Source organism: Pygocentrus nattereri, chromosome 12 (genome assembly GCF_015220715.1).
Source record: "Pygocentrus nattereri isolate fPygNat1 chromosome 12, fPygNat1.pri, whole genome shotgun sequence".
In the NCBI taxonomy this organism is placed as follows: domain Eukaryota; kingdom Metazoa; phylum Chordata; class Actinopteri; order Characiformes; family Serrasalmidae; genus Pygocentrus; species Pygocentrus nattereri.
Window position 1 is genome coordinate 17,929,293 of NC_051222.1, and position 25,267 is coordinate 17,954,559.

Here is a 25,267-nt window from a genome sequence, read left to right on the forward strand (position 1 = left end):
AAAAAAACCCTAGTCAAATGACGTTTTTTTGGCTTTGTCAAGTGACAATAAGTTGACACATCCACTACAGCGATGTCAACACATTGAAATCAATCAAATTATCAAATGCATAATAAATTTTGTTTTCTAGTGTGTTAAATTCAACCAATAAACTGTAAATGCTCATTAAAATGCTCAGAAGTGTGTTCTCTGTAGAGGATGTGTTAATTTCACCCAGGGGGGGTCCAAACTTTTGCACACAACTGTATGTGCACACAGAGCAAACAAGCAGACCATTCCATCACACTACAACGAACACAGATGTATACAGGTCACTCAATAACAATCATAATCATGCATGCCTCATCCCAGTACAGTCGTATGAAGGCCTGCGCACTATGTCATATGTTCTGTAGGCTGCTTTGTCATGCAATGGTGACCTACTTGCATGTATTAGTTATAGCGTTACAGGGCTTTGAGTTGTCATTTGTGCATAAGTCTGGAAAGGAAGAATAATAAATAATAACACAGCAAGACCAAAAAGAAAGGAAGAGTGATGGAGAACTGTGTTTGATCTTCATGGTTAGCTCCAGGATGTGGTTCCAGCGGTAGACTTTACTGTTTATCATTAACTAAACAAGTTACACAACAGCACATGCTGAACTATTTGAAAAGTCCCACTATGTGTTCGACTCACATCCATCTGAACAGACATTCGTTCCATCTCCATTGTGCTCTTCCATGTACATTTATGTTTACAAAGCTCTTTTCCAACAAGATTCCCAAATATGGTTAAATTTGAAATAACTTGTCAGAGGCAGCTGGACTTGCAAAGTTATTTTCAAATCTGCAACAAAATCCACATAAAATGCTGCGTGTTTGGGTGCTGAGCTTGTAGACATGACAGTATCATGCAGACATCCTGCACGTGTTAATGAACTGACAGGCATCAATGTCTGGTATTTGACCCCAGCTGATTTACCATGTGACCTCTTAACTTCAGTGCCTGGATTTTCTGCAATTAAAACACACACGCGCACAAGCACACACACAAACTAATAAGACATCCATCTGAGAGGTTCAGTGTTACAAATACATGAGTGGTTTAATCTTTACAATGGTATTTGAATAACGAAATTGGTCTTGCTTGTTAAAATATTTATAGAAAGGTCTATAAAAATGTGCAGCTTGTAGTTTTTACAGATGTGCAAAGACACGTGTAAATTAAACAGCTCTAAAGCGTGGACATCTTTCAATTTGGATTTTAATGTGCAGTGTCATACCACTATAGGCAATCTGGTAAGTTATGACATTTTTACACACACACACACACACACACACACACACACACACACACACACAGACACACACACACACAGCTAGCTTAATTTATCCTTTTAAACACTAATAAACTGCCTGACTTCCTAATAAAGATATAAAAGTTGCTATTTTGTGTGTCTGCACAATTTAAATAAGGGCTAACAAATCGAGGCCCACTTTCTTAAAAGCACTGCAGTAATGAGATCATCATGGAATCATATATTATTCTGTTAAGATCATCTTAACATGACATTTCTTTGCGCAAATTGACTCGGATTATAAGAAGATTACAAGTTTTATATGGAGGCCTTCTGCATCCAGAAGCCATTACTGGTCCCTCCTTTGCCTTTTCAAGAATGCTCGCAATCACACTTAGAATTAATTACTCTTTGAGAATTTTCCAGGGCTGATGCAATTCCAATACTGGGACTTTGCAAGTTGCACTTTGTGGGTTTGGGCTGTGCCTTCAACATATGGTGATGGTATGAGGGCAGACTGAGAGAGATTGAGGGAGGGGAGAGAACACAGAGATCTTCAGCTGGAGTTCTGGGTAGCTTCAGCTCGGAGTCAGAAGACCAGATCCTCCTACCCCCACCTTTTTAGGACTTACAAGGGACTGAGGAACAGTTTCTCTGCTATGCTGTATTACTCTGAAAAGGTGACGTTCTAAACTTTCAGCCAATGTGCTTAATGCAATTATATGCATGTAGAACTATCTTAAAACTACAGCAGGTCAACATTAGCAAGCGGTACTGTATCACTCCAGATGCAAAGCAAGTACCCTTCAGCCCCCTGGTTTCGACCTAGAACCAGCTTGTTTGCAGAAGGAGTGGCAGAGCAAAGTAAACACCATTGGGCACTAGATAGGTAAGTCTTAAAAAGGTATGGAAACGCATGTGCTGCATACATGCCTTTCTATACATTTGAAAATGACAGGTATGGAAAGACCTCATATACGAACAACAGGAGGAATTTTCAACTTGTCTCTGCTGGCAGACCTGTCTTGCTGACACCTTCTCACTTGGGTCACCATGCTCTCCAAGGACGAGGCATATTTCTGCTATGCATGTTTGGGCAAGGAAGTCTCCCCCGTACAGCTGTGACGTCAGCCAGCGGACAGTGATATCTTTTAAAATAAGGTGGAATTAAGACAAATAGGTTTAATTACATGCACAATATATGGGCAATCTGGCTTTCATTAATTTACAGAGACAGCTAAACAGAACCTTGACCCGACTCCCAACATACAGTCTTTGTCGAAGTGTATAGGAGTAAAAAAGAATTATGCTATAAGAGTGGAATGTCTTCTCAGTTGAGAAGGACAAGAAAAACTGCCCAAAATGCATGTTTCCATTGTGGTTTAAGTGTGTGAGAGTAGCCATGTTGCAGCACTTGCAAATGTAGATTCCATAGCTCAAGACTCTAAAGCTACACACAATCAGTCTTTAGTAACACTACTGATGTGTTCGTAAGGCTACACGACACCTACGTAATACTTTAATGACGTTAAACTTAGGTAACTAAATTCTCATTACCAAACAAAAGATTTGAACATATATCTGTAAATAAAAAAATGCAACTTTCCATTTCACAATCTTTATACTGGTGTCAGACTAATTCTTAAAACTTCTTTAAAAATATAGTATAGTGCTATTTTATCTTATTCCTGGCAACACACTGATAGCTATTGGGCCTTTTTTTCACTTTTCTACCTTTTTTTGCACCATAACAATTTACATCCTCACTGTTTACAAGAAAACTTTAAAAGTAAAGAGAATCAACAGTTAAAAGCAGTATAAACTTTGTTGTAATAAAAAAAAGCAAGGAAAAAAATAAACACCTGTGGACTAATTCTGGTAATGAGAATTAGGGTAAAAATGCCCCCCCAAAAATGTAAAATAGACAAATGAACTCCACAACACTTTTACTGTACCATATAGAAATCCAATTGATCTTATGAATGATATGAATATTTATCTGCGTGCTACAGATGATACTCATATATTGATGGATTTGTTTCATGGAAATGACCCATATATAGAGATTTACTTATATAGACATCTATATAACATTTGCTGAGGAGCAATGACCTCATAATTGACATAACAGCACTCTGTAGACAACTGACGCTAGTTGGAATAAGCTTTCACGTAGGTTCATGTCAGTTGTCATGAAAAGCTTTTGTAGACGTCATGTAGTCTTACGGAAGCTGCCTTTGAGTAGAGCGGGTTTTCTAAGGATGACCTTCTAAGAACAGCAGAGCCTAAACGTAAGGTTTCATCTGGGCATTCCATTGCCCTTCTAAGGCTTTGTGGGTGCAAAGGCTAACCCGAGTGTAAAATGCTAGCAGATAAAGTGGCAGCTAATCCGTTTAGGTATTGGGGCTGAGGGTGCTGGTATGCCTCGAGCGTCACTGCAAGGCAAAACTCAGCCACATGGCTGACTACAAGATGGATTAAAAGTTTATGCTCTGGCAACCTAAGAGCGAGCACTCACTCACTGTCTCGCTGTCTTTCTATCTATCCCTCTTTCTCCCTCTCTGGCTCTCTTCACGTCCCTCCAACCAGTAACCTGGAATCCTGAGTATTTGCATAGCGCCATGCCAGAAAAATGACAAAATAAAGTATTCTGTTTAGACAAGCACTAATAGCGAAAGCTTATGTGAATATAATCCTCCGATCAGAGAACACTCGACATCATGGTCCAAAGCTTAACGGTGACACCTGAAGGCATAGCCGGAATGCCGCAGAGTTCACTTGCAGGATTTCTCAATCGTATCCTAAAGAGTCCTGATCTTGAAGCTGAGCAGCGCCAATTTGGTCCATCTTTAGGTAATATTTTGCCTTTGCATAAGCACTTATCAGCTTATGATTTCATTTGCAATGCTTTTGCAGATAAGCAGGGGTGCATCAATATTGGAATTCTGGGCTGACGTCGATATTCGATAGTTTTCATATACTTATCTGACAATGCTGATACATGAACATTTATACAATACTGCAATTGGGACTAAATCCACCAGAATGATGTAGCATGTATTTCTACAGGGTTAGACATACAGTTAAATGAATAAAAAGCAGGCATTTTGGCACAGTAGTCCAGCATCACCTAAAGATTCTGGAGTGTAATAAATCTGTGAAATAGTTAAATAGTGGTTTGAAATATTAGTCAAATGAGAATATCTGTGCTCATATATTGAGGTATGAAGTGAATGAAATTTGGTACCATGCCTGAAACCCCTACTCCTTCCAATATAACACCCTATAAATTCCCATCTCTACTTTCCATTTCTGTGCAGTCCCCAAGTCCTCCTTGTTCCTTGTTTCTACATCAGTCCTGCTACAAGGGGATCTGACCATCTAGCCTCCAAGCAGGAGCTGCCCAGTAGTTGAGTTCTGAGAGTCCCGTCCCCCCCAGCTCATACACCCCCCCCCCCCCCCCCCCCCCACACACACACACACCCACCCACCCACACACACCCCTGTCAGCCTCTTCTCAATCTACCACCATATGTTGGCTCAAACTTGCAAAATATTTTTTAAAGCAATCATCTACCGACATAGATATGATTATAATATCTCATGCATCTCTAACATCTTAATTATAGCTTCAATAAAGCATCAATAAATAAAATCTGAAAAACAGTAGTCAGTAGTCCAAGGATTTCCAGACTGATACCTGTTTGATTTCTTTTTCTCTCACATAGCAAGAAACAAAAGAACTTTCATGAAAGGTACAGATGGCTTAGATATTCTTCACAGATATTCTTCCCATGCACTCATTTCTCCATTCTTCATAGGGACTTGTTTTTCTTTTACTTTTTTTCATTTCAAACTGCAATAGTAGCTGTGGAAGCCAAAGAAAACTGTATTGTTTTCCAGTCTCGGATAGCCTGTTTTTTGTGTGTCCTCTCCACAGAAGCATTGCTCATAAACTGACACGCAGCTCACCCGACCCACCAGAGAGCCAGTAAAGGACGCTGAGTAACAGGCACAGATGGAAATGAGTTACAGAGTTGACCATGGGAGGAGGTTTGGAGTCCTGCAGGAGTTACACAACACCAGAGGACCGTCTCCTCTCCTGTTCCAAAACTTCACAGCATGCAGAGGGACAGCAGGATGAAAAATTTTCCTCTTCTTCCCATGAAGAGGAACATTCTTCCGTACTTACTGACATCGCCTGTTTCCTTCTCCCTTTTCCTCCCACACTTTTCTCCCCTTTTTGCCTTTTGAACCTGGTCATATATAGATTTCGTTGGAGTGATGGTGAGCAAGAGAAATTTTAGCAAATGTCCTGTCAGTGAAGTAAAAACAAAAGCTGCAAACCACTAAATTCATTGCCGCCCCCATTCATAACATTCTTTGGATTGAGAGAGAAGTGGCGCAGGATGTGTTAACCTTGCATTGCAAAGTGTGAAACACATTCATATCTGATAAATAATTGTGAATATGCTGACTTTTACTGATATTTGACGTCAAATCAGTGATATACTCAGCAACTTTGCTTGAAAACACTCAAATTGACAAATGGTAAAAAATAACATTGAGCTGTGAAAACAATCACAATGTCGTCAAGTGCGTCAAGACTCCAGCTTTCTAAGGACACGCCATTGTACTCTGCATAGTTTCAATTGTGGTGCTGACAAAAGTGTTGCATAACAACTCTTTCAACTATTTCAAGCTACCGAGATCACAAGTGTGATTGAAAGGCAAGAAAAGGAAATTTCAGGAGAATTCAGGATGTGCTGCTGTTATGTACAGATGCTCACATGTAGGTCTCTGAGGCCTCTGATCTGTTATCTCTCATTATTACCTTTTGTGGTCTGGTTTTGGATTGTCATGCTGCCATGCAAGTGGTAAGGTGGGCCAGATCAGCTGGAGGGGATAAAAAGCTGTTTCACAACCCACCACAACCATGACACAAAAAGTACACTAAATTTCCCTGTCAACAACAAAGCTGTTTATTTCTGCTTATCTTAAGGCATCCTATTGAAATGGGCTTGCATCATTCTTATGTTACGAAAACAATGCTGTCCCACCCACTCCACCCACAAACACACACGCTCACACAAGCATTCCACCAAAGCCATACTCAAACACACTGTCTGTTTCTAATGTACATTCCAGTTTCTTTACAAATAAAGGCGCCAAAGAAATCAAAGGAAAAGCTTAATGTCCTTTGGCAATGACATCTTAAGGATATGCAAACACAACCTGACCAAGCCAAGAATGTTCTCAGAGCAAAGTAACTCAACTCTGACAGCACAACAACTACTGATGTATTTAAATACTAATGAGATGAGAATAGCTATTGTTAATATATATGGTCAAAAACTACTAGGTGAGATGATCAAATGATGTAATATTATGAAACTTTAAGATGTTTTCATGATTCGCAGTATGTCACAATATATTTTTTGCAGACATTTAATAAGCTGGAACAACCAAAGTGATGCTACATTTAAAAATATGATCAAAAACTATGAATGAAATGATTATCATTCAACATCTTACATACTGTGCTATACTAAATCCAATTAAACTTAGACTAATTATGCTCTCTTTGTAATCACACATGCAGCCGGGCAGTGGTTTTAAGTGCTACTGATATCCACAATATGCTCAGAAAAGCGTAGTGTGGTTTATTTATTTATTTCTGTAAAACGTCCATAAACCCAGGTTCTGGGTTAAGACACTTCTTGATCATCTTGGTATGAATATAAAAGTAACTTTAGTAATGATTCAAACATGAAATATTCAGCTATTACAGAATGAAATACCACCACAAAATACATCAAATAGATTAAAAGAAAACTAACATTTTGGCAAATATCCATGTGTCCCACTTGTCATGTAATAAATATGGGTAATATCGTTTCGAGCTAATGAGTCTTTCTAAAGAACAAAGTGAGGTGAAATTCCTACCTGGCCCTTCATAATGGCAGCCAAGAGCAACAATGTCCACTCTAAAAGCACAGAAGTCACATAAATTGGTCCTAAAGTATGAACAAAGTACATTTCAATACTGATAACAGAGGGGCTGCAACAAATAATAAAAAAGAGGATTACTGTTAATTGAAATATTTGAAAATAACCATTCCACTGCATTTGAAAAGCCAATTAGATAACCCTTATGAAGTCTCCCACTTCAGTGCACTGGTTTTATCCCAGTCCAACGGGCAAACAGATGGGTTTTGTTTATCAACATGCTAGGGAATAACCAGTAGCACACAGAAGCAGAATATCTACAGAGAATAAGAGAATCTGCCAACACATCACACAGAAACAATGGCTTGTGGTTAGCAGTTCAGCTACCTGCTCAGTGCTGCCAGCTCAGGTTGTATTTTTAGCTTGTAAACCTTTGTTATGCTTCATGAAAAATACAGAAAATTGAGTTTTTTCATCACCCATCTTGAGTTTTTCATATCCTGACTATTTGAGATATTTAAAAGAATATTTAAAAATGAAAATATTCGATAGCTGTAAGCCTCGATTAAAGTGTCAAAGTAAAAATGTTACTTCTACCAACTGAACTCAAGAACCAAAACAGAATCAAAGCTGAACTCGAGCCTTATTGTCATAATCACTATGTCTCTCTAACTAAAAGAGTGAATGAGGGTTCATATTAGTCCAGTTTTGTGATCACTGACTACCGTTAAGCCTGTCAAAAACCTGCTGATCTCACTGGCCAATGGTGGTCATAAGTCGCCCTTAAGCATGCAGTCCAAAGATGAAGCATGCAAAATTTAAACTGTGTTAAACAAACGTTTGCTTACATTAGTGGTCTCCAGCCCTGTTCTTGGAGAGCAACTTTCCTTGCCACCCGTCTAACACTAATACATATGATCCAGCCAATCCGGAACTTCTGAAGGAGTTAATTAGCTGGAACAGGTGTGGCAGACTGTGGTTGGGACTAGACACTACACGAAGGTAGCGCTCCAGAACCAGGGATTGAGACCACTGGCTTAGATAAAGCCATAAGCAATTTATATTGCCCCCTGTTGACTAAACTCAGCCAAAAGTGGAAGTCTTTCACACAGTCCTAAGAGGTATTTATGATTCAAGTTTTGTGAGAATCAGTCAGTGTTCATCAGTTATGGCTCTCGCATTTCTCTGGGCATCACATGCTTCCTCCTAACACCAGGTGTGTCTAAACAGCCACGCTCCTATCCACCCTGCACACTAGGCAAAGTAGATGTGATTACACACATGAATTACTCCCTTACCACAGAGGCCAAGCCTGAACTAAAGACTTGTTACACTGGCAGAAGGCTCATACAGGCTGATCTGAGGCATCAGAACTGCACAGTGTCTCGTATCAGTTCAGGTCAGTAAGGGGCATCGGATTCTAGATCAGATTATAATAAGAATGCAGCACTGACCTACGCAGACATGCATTAGAAGAACAAACATGAGTCAGAACAATCAGAGAAAATACTTCATTTATCTCCAACCAATCACTCAACACATTTAATGCCGGGAAACAAATGCAGGGCACAGATCATTCAGAGGGAGAGGCATCAAGATATGTAAACCAGTTGTGCTGCAGCTTCGTTTTGATTTACGTTTTGCTGGCTCAGTCACATGCCTGGGCAATCACAGTCATGGATCAACATGAAGGGAGGATGGAATGGTGTGTGTCCCTATGAGCATGGAAAACATGAACATGTTGAGGTCATTTGGCCATTTGGCTTGTCTGCTCATGAACAAATGAGCTTCAGCTTTCAAAATAAAACTAGAGATTTGGCTATACCCCACCATAAAGTTACCTGCAAAAGTAAAAAGCATCAGAAGGCTACTGTCAGGCTTAAGGTTAGGAGCACGCATGGCAATTCTCAGCCACAGTAACGCAGATGTCAACAGAAAGACTCAACAAAGACAGGAATAAAACTTCGAAGGGGCAAAAAGAGGGAGAATCCAGTGTGTGGATGCTTGAAAGAGAGCGAGAGTAAGAAGCAGACACAAACATCTTTCCTTGCACATTCCCAGCACTTAGTGCCAAAAAGCCTTAAGTTTGTCACATAGCCTATTTGGTGACTCCTGGCAGCACAGAGAGAACACCAACATTAATCAGAGTCATAAGGTGCCAGTGAACCAATCTGGCGCTTCGTCCACATGCTTTTAGATTCTGTCTGCTTACTTCAGGCACAGTGGACTGGGGTGAGGTTTTAGTAGAACCAGTGGTCACCCCTGATACCACCAAGGCAACATGGGGAGTAAATCTCAAATATGGGTATGGACATCTTAGGTGGTATCACGTCAACAGCAGCAATCGCGTCCCCCTTCAAAAGGAGCCCTGGGTAGACCTTTCAGTTTAATGTGTCTGACATAATAAACTGCATCTGACTGAGTGTCCACTTGTGTTCAGAGGTTTAGAATCAGTGTTGTTATATAGATAAACTCAGATGAATGTACAAATGATTCTAATATAATAGTCATATTCAACTTCCCAGCTTATATAATTACAAATGATAAGCAGAAAGCTGTAAAATACATGAATGAATTATTCAAAATTTTAAAGAATGATGAACAGAGCTGACTCAGAAATGACTAATGCACATGCATCTCAAGACAGAGAGCTTCACCAAAGATAACAAGCTAAATAATAATAGTATTACTATTTATTCATCAATATCTCCTTGCTGCTGTCAAAATGCTTGAAATGTGGATTCAAACATCTATAATTACTCTCTGTTGTCTAGTTTGCTGTATGTAAATCCACACAAGTTATTTTACATAAAAAAGCCAAAAATATTCACTTAAAAAAGTGATTCACACCACACCACAGCTTCTCATGTATCTACAAGATGTTTGAACAGCAAGAGGCTGAATGTGAAGTATCTGTCAAGACCCGTTTCCTCACAGGAAACACACATGCTAACCCCAAACGGGGCTAAATCTGGCCTCCTATTCGCCAGCTTCTTGTTCCAATTATCCCGTTCCACCTTAAATGCTGCAGAAGTTACATTGTGGCACCTCAGGCACCAGACTGTAACTGCTGCACCGTTTAAGGTGTAACGGGGAAATTCTAAGAAGACGCTCTTCTAGGGCTCCTCATGTCCTGCATGGCATCCCCTCATGTCCACGTTTCTCTTTTTCACCTTCACTTTTACCAGCCCAGTAAAAAGTGCAGAGGCATCACTCCACTTAACGCAGTCAATCACATACAGAACCGCCACTGTGCGGGTTTGGACCGCTTTCTGAGGGAGAGGTAAAGTCTACTCACGAGATAAGAAATGTGCCTGTCGAAGAACACGGAGTCCCCCATCTCCTTCGGAACAAAATCCACATAGAGCAGTCAGAAAAGGAGGAATACGGACGGAAAGGAAGCGGACAAACTCCAGACAAGACGCTGAAGGGAACGCGGGGAGTCGTGGCGTTGACTTATCATCAATAGAGACTGAGGAGAAAGCACAGAGAGAGGGAGGGAGGAAAAAACACCACTCCGCTTCAGACACGCTCGACAAGGAAGTCGCTCGAAGAAAAGTGTGGTAGCTGCGTTTTTCGCCCCATGTTCAGTCACGAAATGCGATGTTCAGCCCGGCCGTGTCCCTCTGGCTCGGTCTCTGATGCTCAGCTGTCCAGCCTGTAGAGATGAGCGGCCAGTGAAAGAAGCTCCATTAGGCGGAGCGACGCGCGCGCACACGCTGAGCACATCACCGCCAGAGCTACACGCTGTGGGCTGTCTGAGAAAAGAGGGGTCGTGTGCTTCGTACGTGAGCAGCAAAGACCCTATGAGCTGGTAAACTGGACGGGGTGTTGCGGTGACACGCGATCTCCACGTCAAAGCTGGCGAGGAATGTAAAAATTCCCATTTTAGATAGATTTTCTGTCAGAGTTCCCAAAAAGGACAGACCGTTCCTGGGTACAAGGTAAAGGTGGGCGATATGGCAAAGATGATATCGCGATACTTCAATTTTCACGATATGCATCACGATATTTAGTTTAGGAGCAGATTAAATAGAACGGACAGTGCCAGAAATATGATAAAAAATACTATGATAATAATAATAAACTTACAACTACAATCATTTTTATTCAGTGTTTTACACAATTCTGTGCTGAAGCCAATTACACAGGCCTAATTGTGCTCCCTTTGTGATGAAACATTTTATCACAATAACGATAAAATATCATTTTATCATCCCATCCATCCATTTTCTAAGCCGCTTCTCCGTCAGGGTCACGGGGGGGTGCTGGAGCCCATCCCAGCGGTCTTCGGGCGGAAGGCAGGATACACCCTGGATGGGTCGCCAGTCCATCGCAGGGCAGACAGACACAGACAGTCACTCACACCCAGGGCAATTTAGCATGTCCAATTGGCCTGGCTGCATGTCTTTGGACTGTGGGAGGAAACCGGAGGAAACCCACACAGACACGGGGAGAACATGCAAACCCCACAGAGAGAGGACCCTGGTCGCCCGGCCGGGGAATTGAACCCAGGCCCTCCTTGCTGTGAGGCGACAGCGCTACCCGCCACGCCACCGCATTTCCATAGAAAAATGCATATCCTCAGTTTTCCCCCCCCCGAGGTCCTCTTATAAACCACATTGTGTTTGTTTCATGTTTTTTCCACAACAAGCTCTCCTTAACCTTTGGAAATAAACAGGCTGGTTTTGTTACTGCGCCTTAAAGACTGAAATATGTAAATGAGCTCTGTGCTGATTGGCTGCCCTGTATTGTACCGTGTTCAGAAAGCACTCTGGCCTGAACTTCAGGCTGAGGGAGCGGGGCTAAAGTGCTGTAGGCTTAATGGGCAGATATGTAAATACATCACAAACAATGAATTTAAAATGGGACGTTTTGCAGCTTAGTTTCCATATAAGTGCTGCTTGGACTGGGGAGTGAACTGGACATTTTGAAACTGTACCAACTACATAAACATCTACTACGTCAAACTCCAAGTAAAGCTGATAAAACGGAGAACGATGGCTGATACGAGGTAGGTGTTGCTAAAAAAGTAGCCAGTGAGTGTACACATGAACATCGCATTTTATCAGTTGGTATCAAAGACAATTTGATTTGCCATGATATGGACCTTATTTTTAGCATGTCTAGTTTTTTTAGAAATCCTCAGGCTCCTACATGTAAGAGATTAAATTCCACAGGAGGGTTACTCAGCTATTTCTCAGCTATTAACATATACACAACCACATAACATGATCTATCTCATGATCAATGGGGAGTGAAAGTATCTGGCTAGTTACTACAGTCTACAAGTTACTGCAAGTACTGCCCTCACACTCACAGTTTGATGAAAAGGTAGAAATATGTACTGGGGAAAAAAACATATTTAAGGTACACAACTGGACCTTAAAACCACTGTTGTACCTTTAAAGGTGCGTTTACATTGTTTGTACCTTAATGAATGAAAAACGTACCTGAACAGAACCTGTTTCTCTGATAGTGCAGGTTGTAGTCCATCTGCTTCTCCACATCATCTATTTATTAATGGTCAGGACTCGGGGTGCTGGTTCATTATTAGCCCAGCATGGACACTGGTACATGGTAGTGGCTGGTGCAGTGTTTTTAAACACTGTGTCCACTCATTGTCTACTCTATTAAACACACCTACCGTGTTGGCCCACCTTGTAGATATAAAGTCAGAGACAATGGCTCATCTGTGGTGGCATAGTTTGGGTTAGTTGTCCTCTAATCCTTTATCTATGGTCAGTTTCTGGCCTTGGACTGCTGTCGGCTGTATTTTTTGTTTGGTGGACTATTCTCAGGGCAGGTGTGGCGGGTTAGGGGCAGCGGGTGGTAAATAAAGTTTGCAGAGAAACAAATGGACTATAATCTGTAATTGTAATACTACAAAGTGCATCTATATAATAGGTACAATCTTGGAAAAGAAGATTCTTCAAGGGTTCTTTAGTTAAAGGAAATGATCTTCATAGAACCATTTTATGGTTAAGTGCTTATTTGCATGAAATGGTTTTTCAGATTGATGGAACTGTATGGAAAATGATTCTTTATAGCGGCAAATTGGATTGTTCTATGGTTACAAGCTTGACATCATAGCAATAAAATAACTTTTTTTGGTGCTGCATAGAACCATTTTCAAACAGGTTCTATATAGAACAATATACAACACATTCTCCATCAATCTCAAGAACCATTTGACCATGCAAAGAGCCATTTAAGCATGAAATCGTTCTATATAGAACTCAAGGCTCTAAACAGAACCATTCCCTTTAGAGAACCCTTGAAGAATCATCTTTTGTAGAGCCGATAAATTGGACAATGTGTGTTGATACAAGGTAGATGTTCATAATAAAGTAGCCAATGAGTGTACAGCTGATATGTGAACATCAGCCAGCATCAAGCACATCTTTGAGAAATCGCATATCTTCTCACATCCATTGGAGACGTAGCACAAAACGCTGAACCACACTGCTGTTTGTGCAACTCAGCTAAAGAGTTTAGCAATTAGTTTAGAACAATGTGGCTTCTGCTAGAGGCCTCCTTGGAGTTGTTTATAATAGAGTTTCATATGTACGTGAGTTAATAAAAAACATTTGCTCTGCTTTAGTCGGGCACACGCACATCAGGTTTATATCGAGGAACACTTCACTCCCCCTCTTTCAACTTTAGGCCAGGGTAAAACCTCATACCCCCCAGAAAGCACTTTAAACTCCACAGTCTCCAATTTAGTATGAAGATCACAACCCCTCCTCATAAACGCCCACTTCCAATCTCCATCTGCTTCCTCTCAGCCTAGTATGACTAGGCTAATATACAATTCGTCCACATAATGCATTATGTCTAATAAGTACAGTATAACCTTGAGATAAAAGTATGTAGACTACACAGTAATGACAATTCATTAATAATGCCATTATTACACTGTGCCTACATGTCAACGCAGTCATTAGAACTTACTCAATCCTATTCAGCTGTGTACAGAATGAGGTTATTTCTTAGATTTTAGACTGCACAGCAGACTGTAGGTTGTTTTGCTTTAACTACTGAAACCAGCCCAGATTCCAGGCCAAGACATTTTCAAGTGCGCTTAGTGGAACAAATGTTTTCGGACATTGTTTATGAGACAGCTGCAAGGGTGTCCATGCTAAACGTGCAGAATGCTTTTGGCAGTTGCCGCCACAAAGCCTGTCCAAACCTTCACAACAAAGGTGACATGAGACATTTCGCACCACTCTTGCCGAGGTATATAAAGCAAAACAGAGCAGTTTACAACCCATCCTGACAGCAAACGTACGGATTTCACGGAATCGCTTGGCAGCATCAAAAGTTTGGGCACATTCACTTCTTCAAATGTTTAATTAACGAGCATGTTTGTGTTGCTGGTTTGGCGTAACTTAACAAACAGGACTGTGCAAAAGCCAGAGAGCACCCTTTCATTTATTTAATTACCAGTCAAAACAACAATTAAGTACAAGATCTTCATGGTTCAGAATCAGGAAAAAAAAAACATATCCTGATAATGACACAGAAGCCTCAATAAATAAGTATAATATCAGACTTTTCAGTTTTTGCGGTGTCCATCCTTTGCCTTTATTACAGCTTCCATTCTTTTCGGGAGACTTGCTCTCAGTCTGTCAAAGAAATCTGCAGGGATATTTTTCCACTCCTCCAAAGTTCAGTCTTAGAAGTTGGTTGTACTTTCTGCATCCTCCGATTCAAGGAATCCCAAACACATGCTGAGGTCTGGACTCTGGGGTGGTCCGTCCATCATTCTGGGGTTAGCAGCAGAGTCTGATTTCCTCTTTTTTGTCTGTGTTCTTTCCTCAGTAGAAGCTTCTTGACAACTATGCATCCTTTCAGACTCATAGTGTTGAGCTGTTGTCTTACAATGGTAGGATGGACAGAAACACCTGTGTATTTGTTCAGGTCTGAATCAAGAAAGGAGCTAGGGTTTCTCTCAAAGATAAAAGCTTTAAGTACTGTTTCTCTGGTGGGGAAAGTTCTGGTGGCCTACCAGGTCATGCAGGTCTTGTTAAGAGTCACATTTTCTCTGTATCCTTTAATAATGTATTGATCTCCAGTTACTTCCTTTCTTTCTGATGAGGATTATGTTCAATTTTATGTTCTCTGAAATATCAAACTTGTAATTAATAGCCATTTGACTCGAATTAAAGAAATAAAGGGTGATTTCTGACTTTTGCACAGCACTGTATTAGATAGAAAGCTGTTTGGAAGTACTTGTGGAAGTACTGTCTTGGGTATATTGCCATCACCCATGCATTCTGTCCCCTTGTTTATCTCTAAACCTAATTTAGGACAAAAGCTTTTAAATATGTGTTTTAATTGAACCTGTCAAATCAATTTAGGCAAAACATAATCTCCTCTGAAGAACATAGAACTGAATGCTGCAGAGTATTTGTAATGGGCTATTTTATATCAAGAAAATCTTTGCAGATTTGTTACTTCACTGAGACGTAGCAGTGAAAATAAAACATTACTCAGATGACTTGAACAGAAGGCAAGGCGTCCCCAAATTTTACAGGCAGAGTAAAAGCAGCCTCACAAATGTTTAACCCTAATTATAAGCACTGTGAGAGAAGCTAGAAAACTATTCCAGCTCGTGCGCAAGAAGAGCAGGGCGATAGACGTTCCCCTCTGGTGCTAATTCAAGTTCAGTCCTGCTGCCTTACTTATGAGATTAAGGTGAAGATTTGATCAGTGGGAGCTGGCCCAAGGTCAGCATCAAAGGAAGAGGCCATTGTCTCCTAAAATGGAGCTTGGGCAGACAAACAGAGTGACCGTATCTGACACGAATCCTCTGCTCCAGTCTTCCAGGAGGAGGCGGCGACGGTCTTGTGTATATATGGGCCCGAGAAGGAAATTTCCAGAGCACCAGATGTGCCGCATCACAGTGGAGCCACTTATCTCCACCGCCCTACTGCACACGCACACAGCCGTTTACCAGCAGTGATGAAGGGCAGCTAAAAGTATATACGCCATAGGTTAGGAAAGAGAGGCACATCCGTTAGGCTGGTTAGGAGAGTGCAGGAAAGTAAGAGGCTTCGCTTGAGGCAAGATACAGGACAGGAGAGCCTTGTGAATATTTGTTTAACAGAGCATTCCGATATAAAACTAGTGTTTAACATGTTGTCATGCTATATAGTATTCAGTAACACTGCTCTGTCACCTCACCCTCAGCATTTTGACAGAATTCACAAAATAGTGCAATCAGTACAACTGCAATACCCGGCATGCATTATATCAATACATCATACAACCAATGGGAATCCCTGTCAAGAACAATCAATATTGACTGCTGTTCACTGACATAGGCTGATAAGTACAACACCCTTGGTTAAAGTCCATATTTTATGGGTTAACACAACAAAACGTCATTTGACCAGGGGCGCCCAAACTTTTGCGTACAACCATACAATTTATGCAGCGTTATGTACTTAGTGGCACAGTTCTTATTCAATATACTTCAACTGGATATCACTGTGCAACAGCTTTACTTGAGTAATCTATGTGCATTACTGTAGTCATCATTTCAAGACTGTTAGCAAAGTTACACAATTGAAATAGGATGTATACAGAGCTATATGACATCTACCTGGATTAGCTAGAGAGCTTGCTGGCAAAAACACATAAAACAACCAGCTAAGAAAGAAAAAATATACCCAAAGTGGTTTTAGTCCTTCAAAATTGACTTTCACATTCAAGATACATCACCAGAAGGGGAGTTTCCCAGTGTTCAAACTGGAAAATCTCACTCCATGATTACAGATCGCAGCTGTACAAAGCAAGTAGGCATAGTTACCAAAGACGTATAGATGGCTAAATGTATTTTAGCCAGAGTGTCTCTTTAATGCCCACCTCGTGTCACATACTGACACCATTTATTAATTCATTAAGCGTTTAAGGTCTGAATTGATTTGACTGGATCTGCAGGCAAGATAAAGTACATGCCCTTTTCAAAGTGACAAAAGTGCACTGTGTGACAAACAAGATGAATTGTGGAAAAGGAGAGCTTTAAACTACGTGTTTTACAACAGCCACTTCTGTAGACTTATCAGGCTTAAAGAAATTCTGCCAGAGAGATAAGCGACCCTCTTTAGCCTCTTCAGGGTGGATCATGTGATGTGTAGTCTCCCACAGACATCTCTCAGCTGTTTTTAGCATGATTTTAACTCTCGATGACTCCTTAATTATGCTGCCAATAGAATAGAAGTCACATATTTGAGGCAAATGACTTAATCCTCCTCTTGCATTAGGCAGACAGTTTTCCTTTTTTCCCTAAGAGTTAAATGTTCCTGTGATGCCAGAGACAGCGCCAAACCCTGAATAACAAACTCCAGCCAGAAACAGAGTGAGACAAGACCACAAAACCAAGTGTGGCCCTACTCACATCTCCCCCTACTCCATTTGTTTCTCCACAGAACTAGCCTTAGCAGTATGACAACACCCTTTACCAGCCTTAATTTGATGCAAAGATTTAGTAAGATGAGACCACCTGAAGAGGCAATCTTAACCCCTTAAACTGCAGGCATGTAATCCACTACTATAGATACTATAAAGTGTCCGCTATCTTAAAATGAAAGGTAACTGATTACACTGCTTTTCTTGAGTTGACTCCACCTGAGGGCTCAAAGCACACTTCTTATTTTAGTCCAAAGATTTTCATTGAGCTCAGGGGTCAGCAGCAGGAGGCTTCGGAGTCACGTGTGGCTCTTTTAAGAGGCCCTGTTGCAGTTCCACAGGAGAATTCAGTTTTTATGTCAAAATAAAAATAATCCCCCTTCGCAGTAAAGAAAAGCTCTGCTGGTCATTCTAACACTGTTTTAACAATAAATGGTCTTAAACGCTGGACCTAATGTGTAACTGCATGCAGACTGCTGGTCACATAACAGACAACAGTCTCGTCAGCTAGCAGCTAACAGAAAGGCAAAGAGATTTAAGCCAAACATTGATAATTTGGAGACAAACAGATTTATTTGCATTTATAAGCACTCAGCTAGTTTCCTGATATGTTCCTGATACATATTCTGCAATCAGAAACTGTCAAACACTAAAAAGTCACAAAGGTGAAGTTACAATTTAGCTCACTAGCTTCTTGTTCGAATTTTCAAGTTCCACCTCAAAAGGTGCAAAAGTTAGCTACACAGCCACATTCTGACATTATCTTCCATTGGGTACACACTTACAGATGGCTATAACATTGCTGAGGTTCATCCATCGCACTACTTGGGAGCACCTTAAGTTACTCACATTTCCATAAATATTGAATACACTGGTCACTAACTCTACACCTGGAGAACTACTTTCATTAGGATTTAGTTCTACCCTGCATCTAACATGCTGCTTCCTCCCTTACCAAGCACTTGTGCATCAGCTCCAACCACACAAGCACTTCCTCAGACGTTAATTAGCTGGTGCAGGTGTAGCTGGTTGTGGTTTGAACAAGACTCTGCAGAAAGGTAGATCTCCTGGACCAGGGTTGGAGACCGCTGCTGTAGATAATATTTATTGTTTTGGAATAGCTATATTTGAAAATGCCTAGCGGGACTGAATGATGGAAAGAGTCCCAGCTAGTGAGGAAACTGAGAAAAAACAAGTTCTATATTATTTAACTAATTGAGATGCAGAACTAAAAATGTAGAGAGTAAAGATGAATGTAAAGAGAACTTTTGACAAAACTGAGAAGTTTGAGATGGAGAATTCTAGTTGAGTGAACTCAAGCAGTGTTATCAGTTACCTCATAAATGTAAGTTGAGCTGACTTCTTATTTTTTACAGAGTGGAAGAGTTTTTGGGGTTAAAGCAAAAAAATAAAACATGTTTGTCAAGGAGGAGCACAAGAAGCTGCAGAGGGGTGACCTCAGAGCTGGGGAATGTGCTGTCGGCCCTTTCGCGGCGGGTAAAAGGAAAGACGAAGAGCGTACGTTTATTGCGCAGACCTGAGCCTGACAGCCCTGAGGCCCAAGGCAACCAGGCCGATCCCCTCAGGATGCGCTGAGCTGTCATTGAAAGAGGATCCTGCAATGAACAGTAGGGACATGAGTGTTTGGGGCTGAATGTTTGTAAACAGAATGACCATTAAGTGTTGAGACAGCTGCGATTGCAACATCAGAATGTCCCGGGACGGGGGGGTTGGGGGGTGGTGTCACTGAGTTAAAAGGCCCTGAGAATGTTCCTGGGTAGCATACATTCAAGAGAGACTGATTAATTACTTAACATGGACAGCTTATCCAAACAGAGCACTGCAACGTATGATGTTCCTTATGGAACATAGAGACTTTATTCTCCTATTTCTTTTTCTTTAAATCCCAAGAGAACCTAAATCCATGTTCACGTTCTAAGCAGGTTAATCTTGATTTTGGTGGCACACAATATACTAGCATTGTGCATTCAAACTAATTTTAATATTCAAGTATGTAAAAGAGTTAATGAGTGGATATCCAGTTAACTGCAGGGAAGAATAAAACCATAAAACACAGACAATAATGGCAATTAGTTACTCTTTTCGGTGATATCACTGCTGTTAAGAGGCTGCAAAAAATCAGCAGCATGAAAAATTTGCAGCAAAATTTGAATACATATGAAAATGTTATATTATTCAAAGAAGCAGGACATATTTTCCCTGTCTTCTGGTGCTGAAATGGAACAAGTATCAAATAGTGATCTCAGTATTCAAAAACATACATGTCCAAAGTCTCTGAATTCTGCTTTTTTGTTGTTGTTGGGCAGTTCTAATCTTGGGTACTGCTTATTGAATTGAATTGAATTGAATTGAATTCAGTACCACTAGCCAACTGTGTTTGCACACAGAGGAATTAGATCATTTAACCATTAAGCATCCGTGCAGTGAAACACCCACATACATGCACACTAGTGAACACACACACCAGGGGGCAGTGAGCAGCCCTATCCACGGCGCTGGGGGAGCAGTAAGGTGCCCAAGGGCACTTCTGGTCACAAGGCTGGTCCTCTAACCTCCAGCACACGTCTGCCTTCTCACTAATCACATGCAAGCAGTCCTCTCACTAATCACATGGCTAATGTGGCTCCACCCACCCACACAACTTTAACAGATCTGTATTCCCCAAAGGTCTTTCTGTGTTCAAGTCAGGAAGACTTGTCGAGCCAAACACTATCAAGCTAGATCGCCTGTCAACCTGTCATGCGTTCATTCATCTGTTCATTCATTTGTTCGTTCAACTGGCCATGCCAGCATTCCCTGGAAGCACATGCACAACATTTAAAAGCTGACTAATGTTTTTGGTGAGTCATGGACACAGCAGAGATAGTATCTCAGAGATGGGTATCTCAACCACTGGGTCATTGGACCATAAGTGGGCCACAAAGCAAACCTTGGTCCTCAGACCAGTACTGAGGAGAATCAGTGGCCCTAGTGGGCCAGTGACAGTACTTTGTTATAGAAATCATTTGGAAAAAAAAACAGCTTAGTAATAAGAATGAAATTTAAAATATTCTCAAACAGAAAACAGTGTTGAAACAAGTCATGTAATAATGTGCACAAAGCAGCATTCTCAAATTTTTGCCCCTTGTCTTTAGAAACAAAATACACTGCCCTTAAGTTTTAATTGTTCACTCGCGAGTGAAAAGTATAGCTTAATTTGCCACTGTTTCGCTTTATTTCAGGTATAAAACATGCTTATCTTCACCTAATCTGTGGAAATGAATGCTCAGTGATACATATGGCATGTTACGCCACCCCAAAAAATGCTGTGTTGAAAATTTTCCAAAAATATTTTTTTAAGCAAAAAAAAAAATCTTTACATTTTTGTGGAAGAGGTTGAGAATCCCTGGTTTGGGATATGATGGGTACACACAGCCCATTTCATTTATTTGTCCTTTCTTCTGCTGTTGTCTTTAGGCCCCAAAATTAATAGCTTTCCTTTAGTAGTCTGGATCTTCTGCACTGTTTTTGGACACCACTATAAAAAGTATATAAAAGCCTCAAAACAGTGCACTGTATATTGAATCAGACATAGTTTTGGACATAGTTTCAGTAATATGAGCTTAAATTTCAAAACTTAAAGAGACTGTAAGGTACATCGTTTTTATTCATTGTGTAAGGCTATAATCATATGTCACAGCAAAATGTCTACACTATAGAAGCAATGTAGTTGTAAACTAATATCATAGCAAACCACTAGATGAGTCTAGGTTTATTTGAAACTGACAAACATCCATGGCACTTTAGTTAAGATCATGCCCAGGTTCAACCAGAGCTTCCCTTTGAGCCAGCTAAAGATGCCAAGAAAAGAGAGGAGCAAGACTTATTTTCGATCATAGCCACTGTGCTATACTCTGGCAAATGCTGACAGTGTTTAGATGACTGAGCAAAATCCTACTTGAGTTAGTGACAGACACACCACATTGGTTACATGAAGTTTGCTTTCTCTTCACCAGCTTCTTATCTGAAATTTCAGTTCCACCTTAAATGGTGCAATGACCTTTCCCTGGTCACTCAACATCACCCTTAGCACATCATACTATAGGTCAAACTGATGCTGGTCAAGCAGTCCCCCCGCCCCCCCCCAAAATCAATGTCCATGTTCTGTACCCTCTGCACTCTTGGTTCTTCAATGCAGAATGGGATGAAGTGTGAATGTTAGCACTCATGAAATCATGTGGTTACATGTGCTACAGCACTGTGGATTTGTAGGTAGTGGACTAGTGGTAGCTCACTTCTGGCAAACAGCTTAACAGCTCTAACTGCAACTGCAGTTACATTGAAGGGACACAAAACAGTGTTACAGAAATACAAAATCTAATTGTTACATTCAGTGATATCAGGATTTTTTCAGTAGTTGAAAATAGCATTACAGGTATTAGAGGTAAAGTTATTTTAACATTGTGGTGTTCTGTATGTAGATCTGTAGTTACGCACAATGAAGTCTATTTTTCTTCTTGCAATAAAAGACTGGACTTTGAATCGGTACAATGCAGGGGTCGGCAAAATGCTGCTCTTTTACGACCCTGTTGTGGCTCCACATCAGAATTCGATTTTGCTGTAAGGATAAAAAAATCCTCCGTTGCAGTAAAATAAAGCTCTGCTGATCGTTCTAACACAGTTTTTGCCAACTGCTAATTCTCACTTTAACCCTGAAGGTTGGCACGCAGACTGCTGGTCACCAAAGCCTCCAAGCCACGAAGTCTCGCCTAGCTAGTAGCTGACGAAACAGCAAAGAGAGATATTTAAGACAAACACTGATCATTTGGAGACGAATGGACTTATTTGCATTTATAATCACTCCAACTCATTTTACTGATACATTTCATCTGCAGCAAGAAACTGTCAAACACTGAAAAGTAGCAAAGCTGAAGAATTTCCCCCATTCCACCTTAAAATGTGCTGCAGATACATTCTGGAGCCTTAGGAACCATTTAAGGTGGAAATTGAAGCTGGTGAATGAGAAGAGACATTGCGGAAAAGTTTCCTGCAGGAGATGCGAGAAAAGCAGATACATCTGAGCTAAAGCTTAAAGCGGGGCAAAATAAGTCTGCGTTGTCTTTTTAGATTTTTTAGCCTATGCTAGTAGCACACACTGAGACATACTTACAGCCAAGATGGTAAAATGGACATAAAATGTTGTGGTTCGGGTGGTTTATTTTTGTTGAAAGGACTAAATGGCTCTTCTTAGCATGTGGGTTGCCGATCCCTGGTATAATGTTTTGGTTTATGAAGAAAATTCATTGCAAAGCGAGATATCCAACTTCCAAGCTTCCAATGTTTCTCAGTTCTATAGCTAGCATTACAGCATAGTCTTAGAAAAAAAATTCATATAGAGGAAAAATAGCATGGCTGCTTCTCCTAAGTATGTCAGATGTGAATCGCCTGATAAGCCGGTCATGTGGTGCTGCGCTATCCATGGGAAATATCTTCAGGGAAAGAGTTGCGCTGTGTAAGAATATTCTGATTCCCCTGATCTGAAGCAATTTCCAGACCAGGCGCCCAGATTTCGTAATTCATTCATTTGTACAAGGAAACATTTTAGATAATGCAACACTAAATCACTGCATCGCAAACAAGGAACCCTTCTGGCTAACCACAAGCCCAATGAAAAACAAAGTGGCTCTCATTTAGATGTGAACTACTGTCAGCATTATTCTTCAGCGTAACCTCAGTGCCTCAGAACACATAGCAGAACGAGGGCTTATCCTGCATTTCTTTGTGCTATCAATAATAAAAAGACCTAGTTGATTGGCAGGTCATGGTGGCCAGAACAGCTCAGAACAGCTGGAGCAGACTTGTGTAAGGACGTATCACGGCGCCCCAGACAGAGCGACACAGCTCGCTCAAAGGAGGTTGTTGTGAGCGCAGCGGATATGAAGAAGTCATTGTGCGGCAGACGACGTGAAGGAGCGTGTCGTGACTGGGCTAAAGCCGAGACCGTCTGTGCAGGCTCTCCACCACCCACGCTCCTCTTTCTCCAGCCACAGCCTGTTGCCATGGCACTGATGTGCCATCATCCTCACTAATGAAGATTGCTGGACTTTTGGTGAGCGCTGATCTGCAAACGGCATAGAGTTGCAAACAGAAGCTTTTCGATGTACGGTGCCATTCCAACATTTGGAATCATTTGTCATATATATGAATAATTCATCTGCACATAACAATTTTGGTTAACAGTTATCAAACAATTATTAAAAAGCTGATAACACCAATAGTAGTTTCATATTTCCGAGCCATGTAATAGATACGAAATTCTTTTAATGCAATATTTAACATTCTTTAACATAAAACAAGTAAGTAAAGCACTGAAAATTGCAACAAAAACAGCCCATTAATGGTGAACATTAAACATCTATAAGATCAGAAAATCCTAAGGCTCAATCTCAAATGGCTTTGCTGGAGAACAGCAGCGGCGTTTGACCATTTCTGTTGTAAAGCGTGAACTTGCAAAGCTTTGACAGTGGACAATAAGAACAACTCACAACAGTCAGCTCGTTTTTTAAAGGACGGTGTTTGTCATTTTTTGCAAACAAACTCTTCATATGTTGTTATATATTATATACTATTGAATAAAAACAATATGTAGTGTAGACTGAATGTGAACTACTCATGAAAAGGTATATTCAACAATATGTTTAATATATTAAGTTTTCTGGATCAACAATAAGTACATAACTGTTAAATCAGTTTACAATACTATTATATTATTACATCTGTGAAGCCTACTTTTGAAATATGGAGTGGTATGGAGCTTTATTCTTAATGTTATACAGCATCTTTGGCCCATTCTCATCATTCTGGGCTTTTTTTTTGGATTAAAAAATTTAACATCACATTAGGATTAATGTGTCTATGTACAGTAGTGTTCAAAAGTTTGGAATCACTCGTCATATTAGTAAGTGTTCTTATATAGTGTAGACTGATATGTCATAAACTAGACACCAAGCAACAGACAGGTGGATGGATGGATGGATGGATGGATGGATGGATGGATGGATAGATAGATAGATAGATAGATAGATAGATAGATAGATAGATAGATAGATAGATAGATAGAACAATTCTGGTTCCACTGATCTACATTGAAAGTAATGTAAGTTTATTCTTTCCCCTATAAAGTTACCATTTGGAGATATGAGGTTTTGCTCTGAAAGCAGCAAAAAAATTAACTCATAAGTATATATGGCTCTACATATATGGGTATATATGTAGACATATTATACTACAGATGTAGATGTAAGTCTTCATCCATCTATGTATGTGTCATTAACGTCCTTCAGTAGTTAGCCATTGTTTTCTTTGACCTCAAAGTTGCCTCTGGATATACTGTAGAAATATCCAGATCTATTTGTTTAGCACCACAGAGTAAAGTAAAGAACAGAAAAGTGATGATGAAAACAGCAAAGCCCTCTTGTTTGAGCTTTTGCGTGGCTAATTCTACCACTTTAATGTAGCTCAGCATAGCTACAGGAGAGGAACCCAAGCCAGACAGTACGGCTGGTTATAGCTGGAGGGGGTGGAGGGGGATTAAAAGGTCGTTGCTCCGCAGGAGGAGGTGAGTG

At 40.5% G+C, this 25,267-nt stretch overlaps 1 protein-coding gene and 1 long non-coding RNA gene across 5 annotated transcripts in view; one reads left to right on the forward strand and one right to left on the reverse strand.

Moving 5' to 3' along the window:
- The window catches only part of LOC108434744, a 263,953-nt gene extending 258,364 nt beyond the window's left edge, over nt 1–5,589 (forward strand). The window contains exon 5 of the long non-coding RNA XR_001858392.2: nt 5,218–5,589. This is a non-coding gene — a long non-coding RNA (uncharacterized LOC108434744). The remainder of the gene's footprint in view (nt 1–5,217) is intronic.
- Nucleotides 1–25,267, reverse strand: part of LOC108434741 (rho GTPase-activating protein 6) — a 136,797-nt gene that overhangs the window by 52,462 nt on the left and 59,068 nt on the right. The window contains exon 1 of one of the 4 annotated variants that reach the window (XM_017710094.2): nt 10,525–11,031. The exons of 2 other annotated variants lie outside the window; for them this stretch is intronic. In XM_017710094.2, coding sequence (XP_017565583.1) covers nt 10,525–10,566 — 42 coding nt within the window. In that variant the 5' untranslated portion in view covers nt 10,567–11,031. Of the gene's footprint in view, nt 1–7,223; nt 7,251–10,524; nt 11,032–25,267 lie in introns of those variants that run through there. One more of the 4 variants, XM_017710095.2, reaches the window with a different exon arrangement.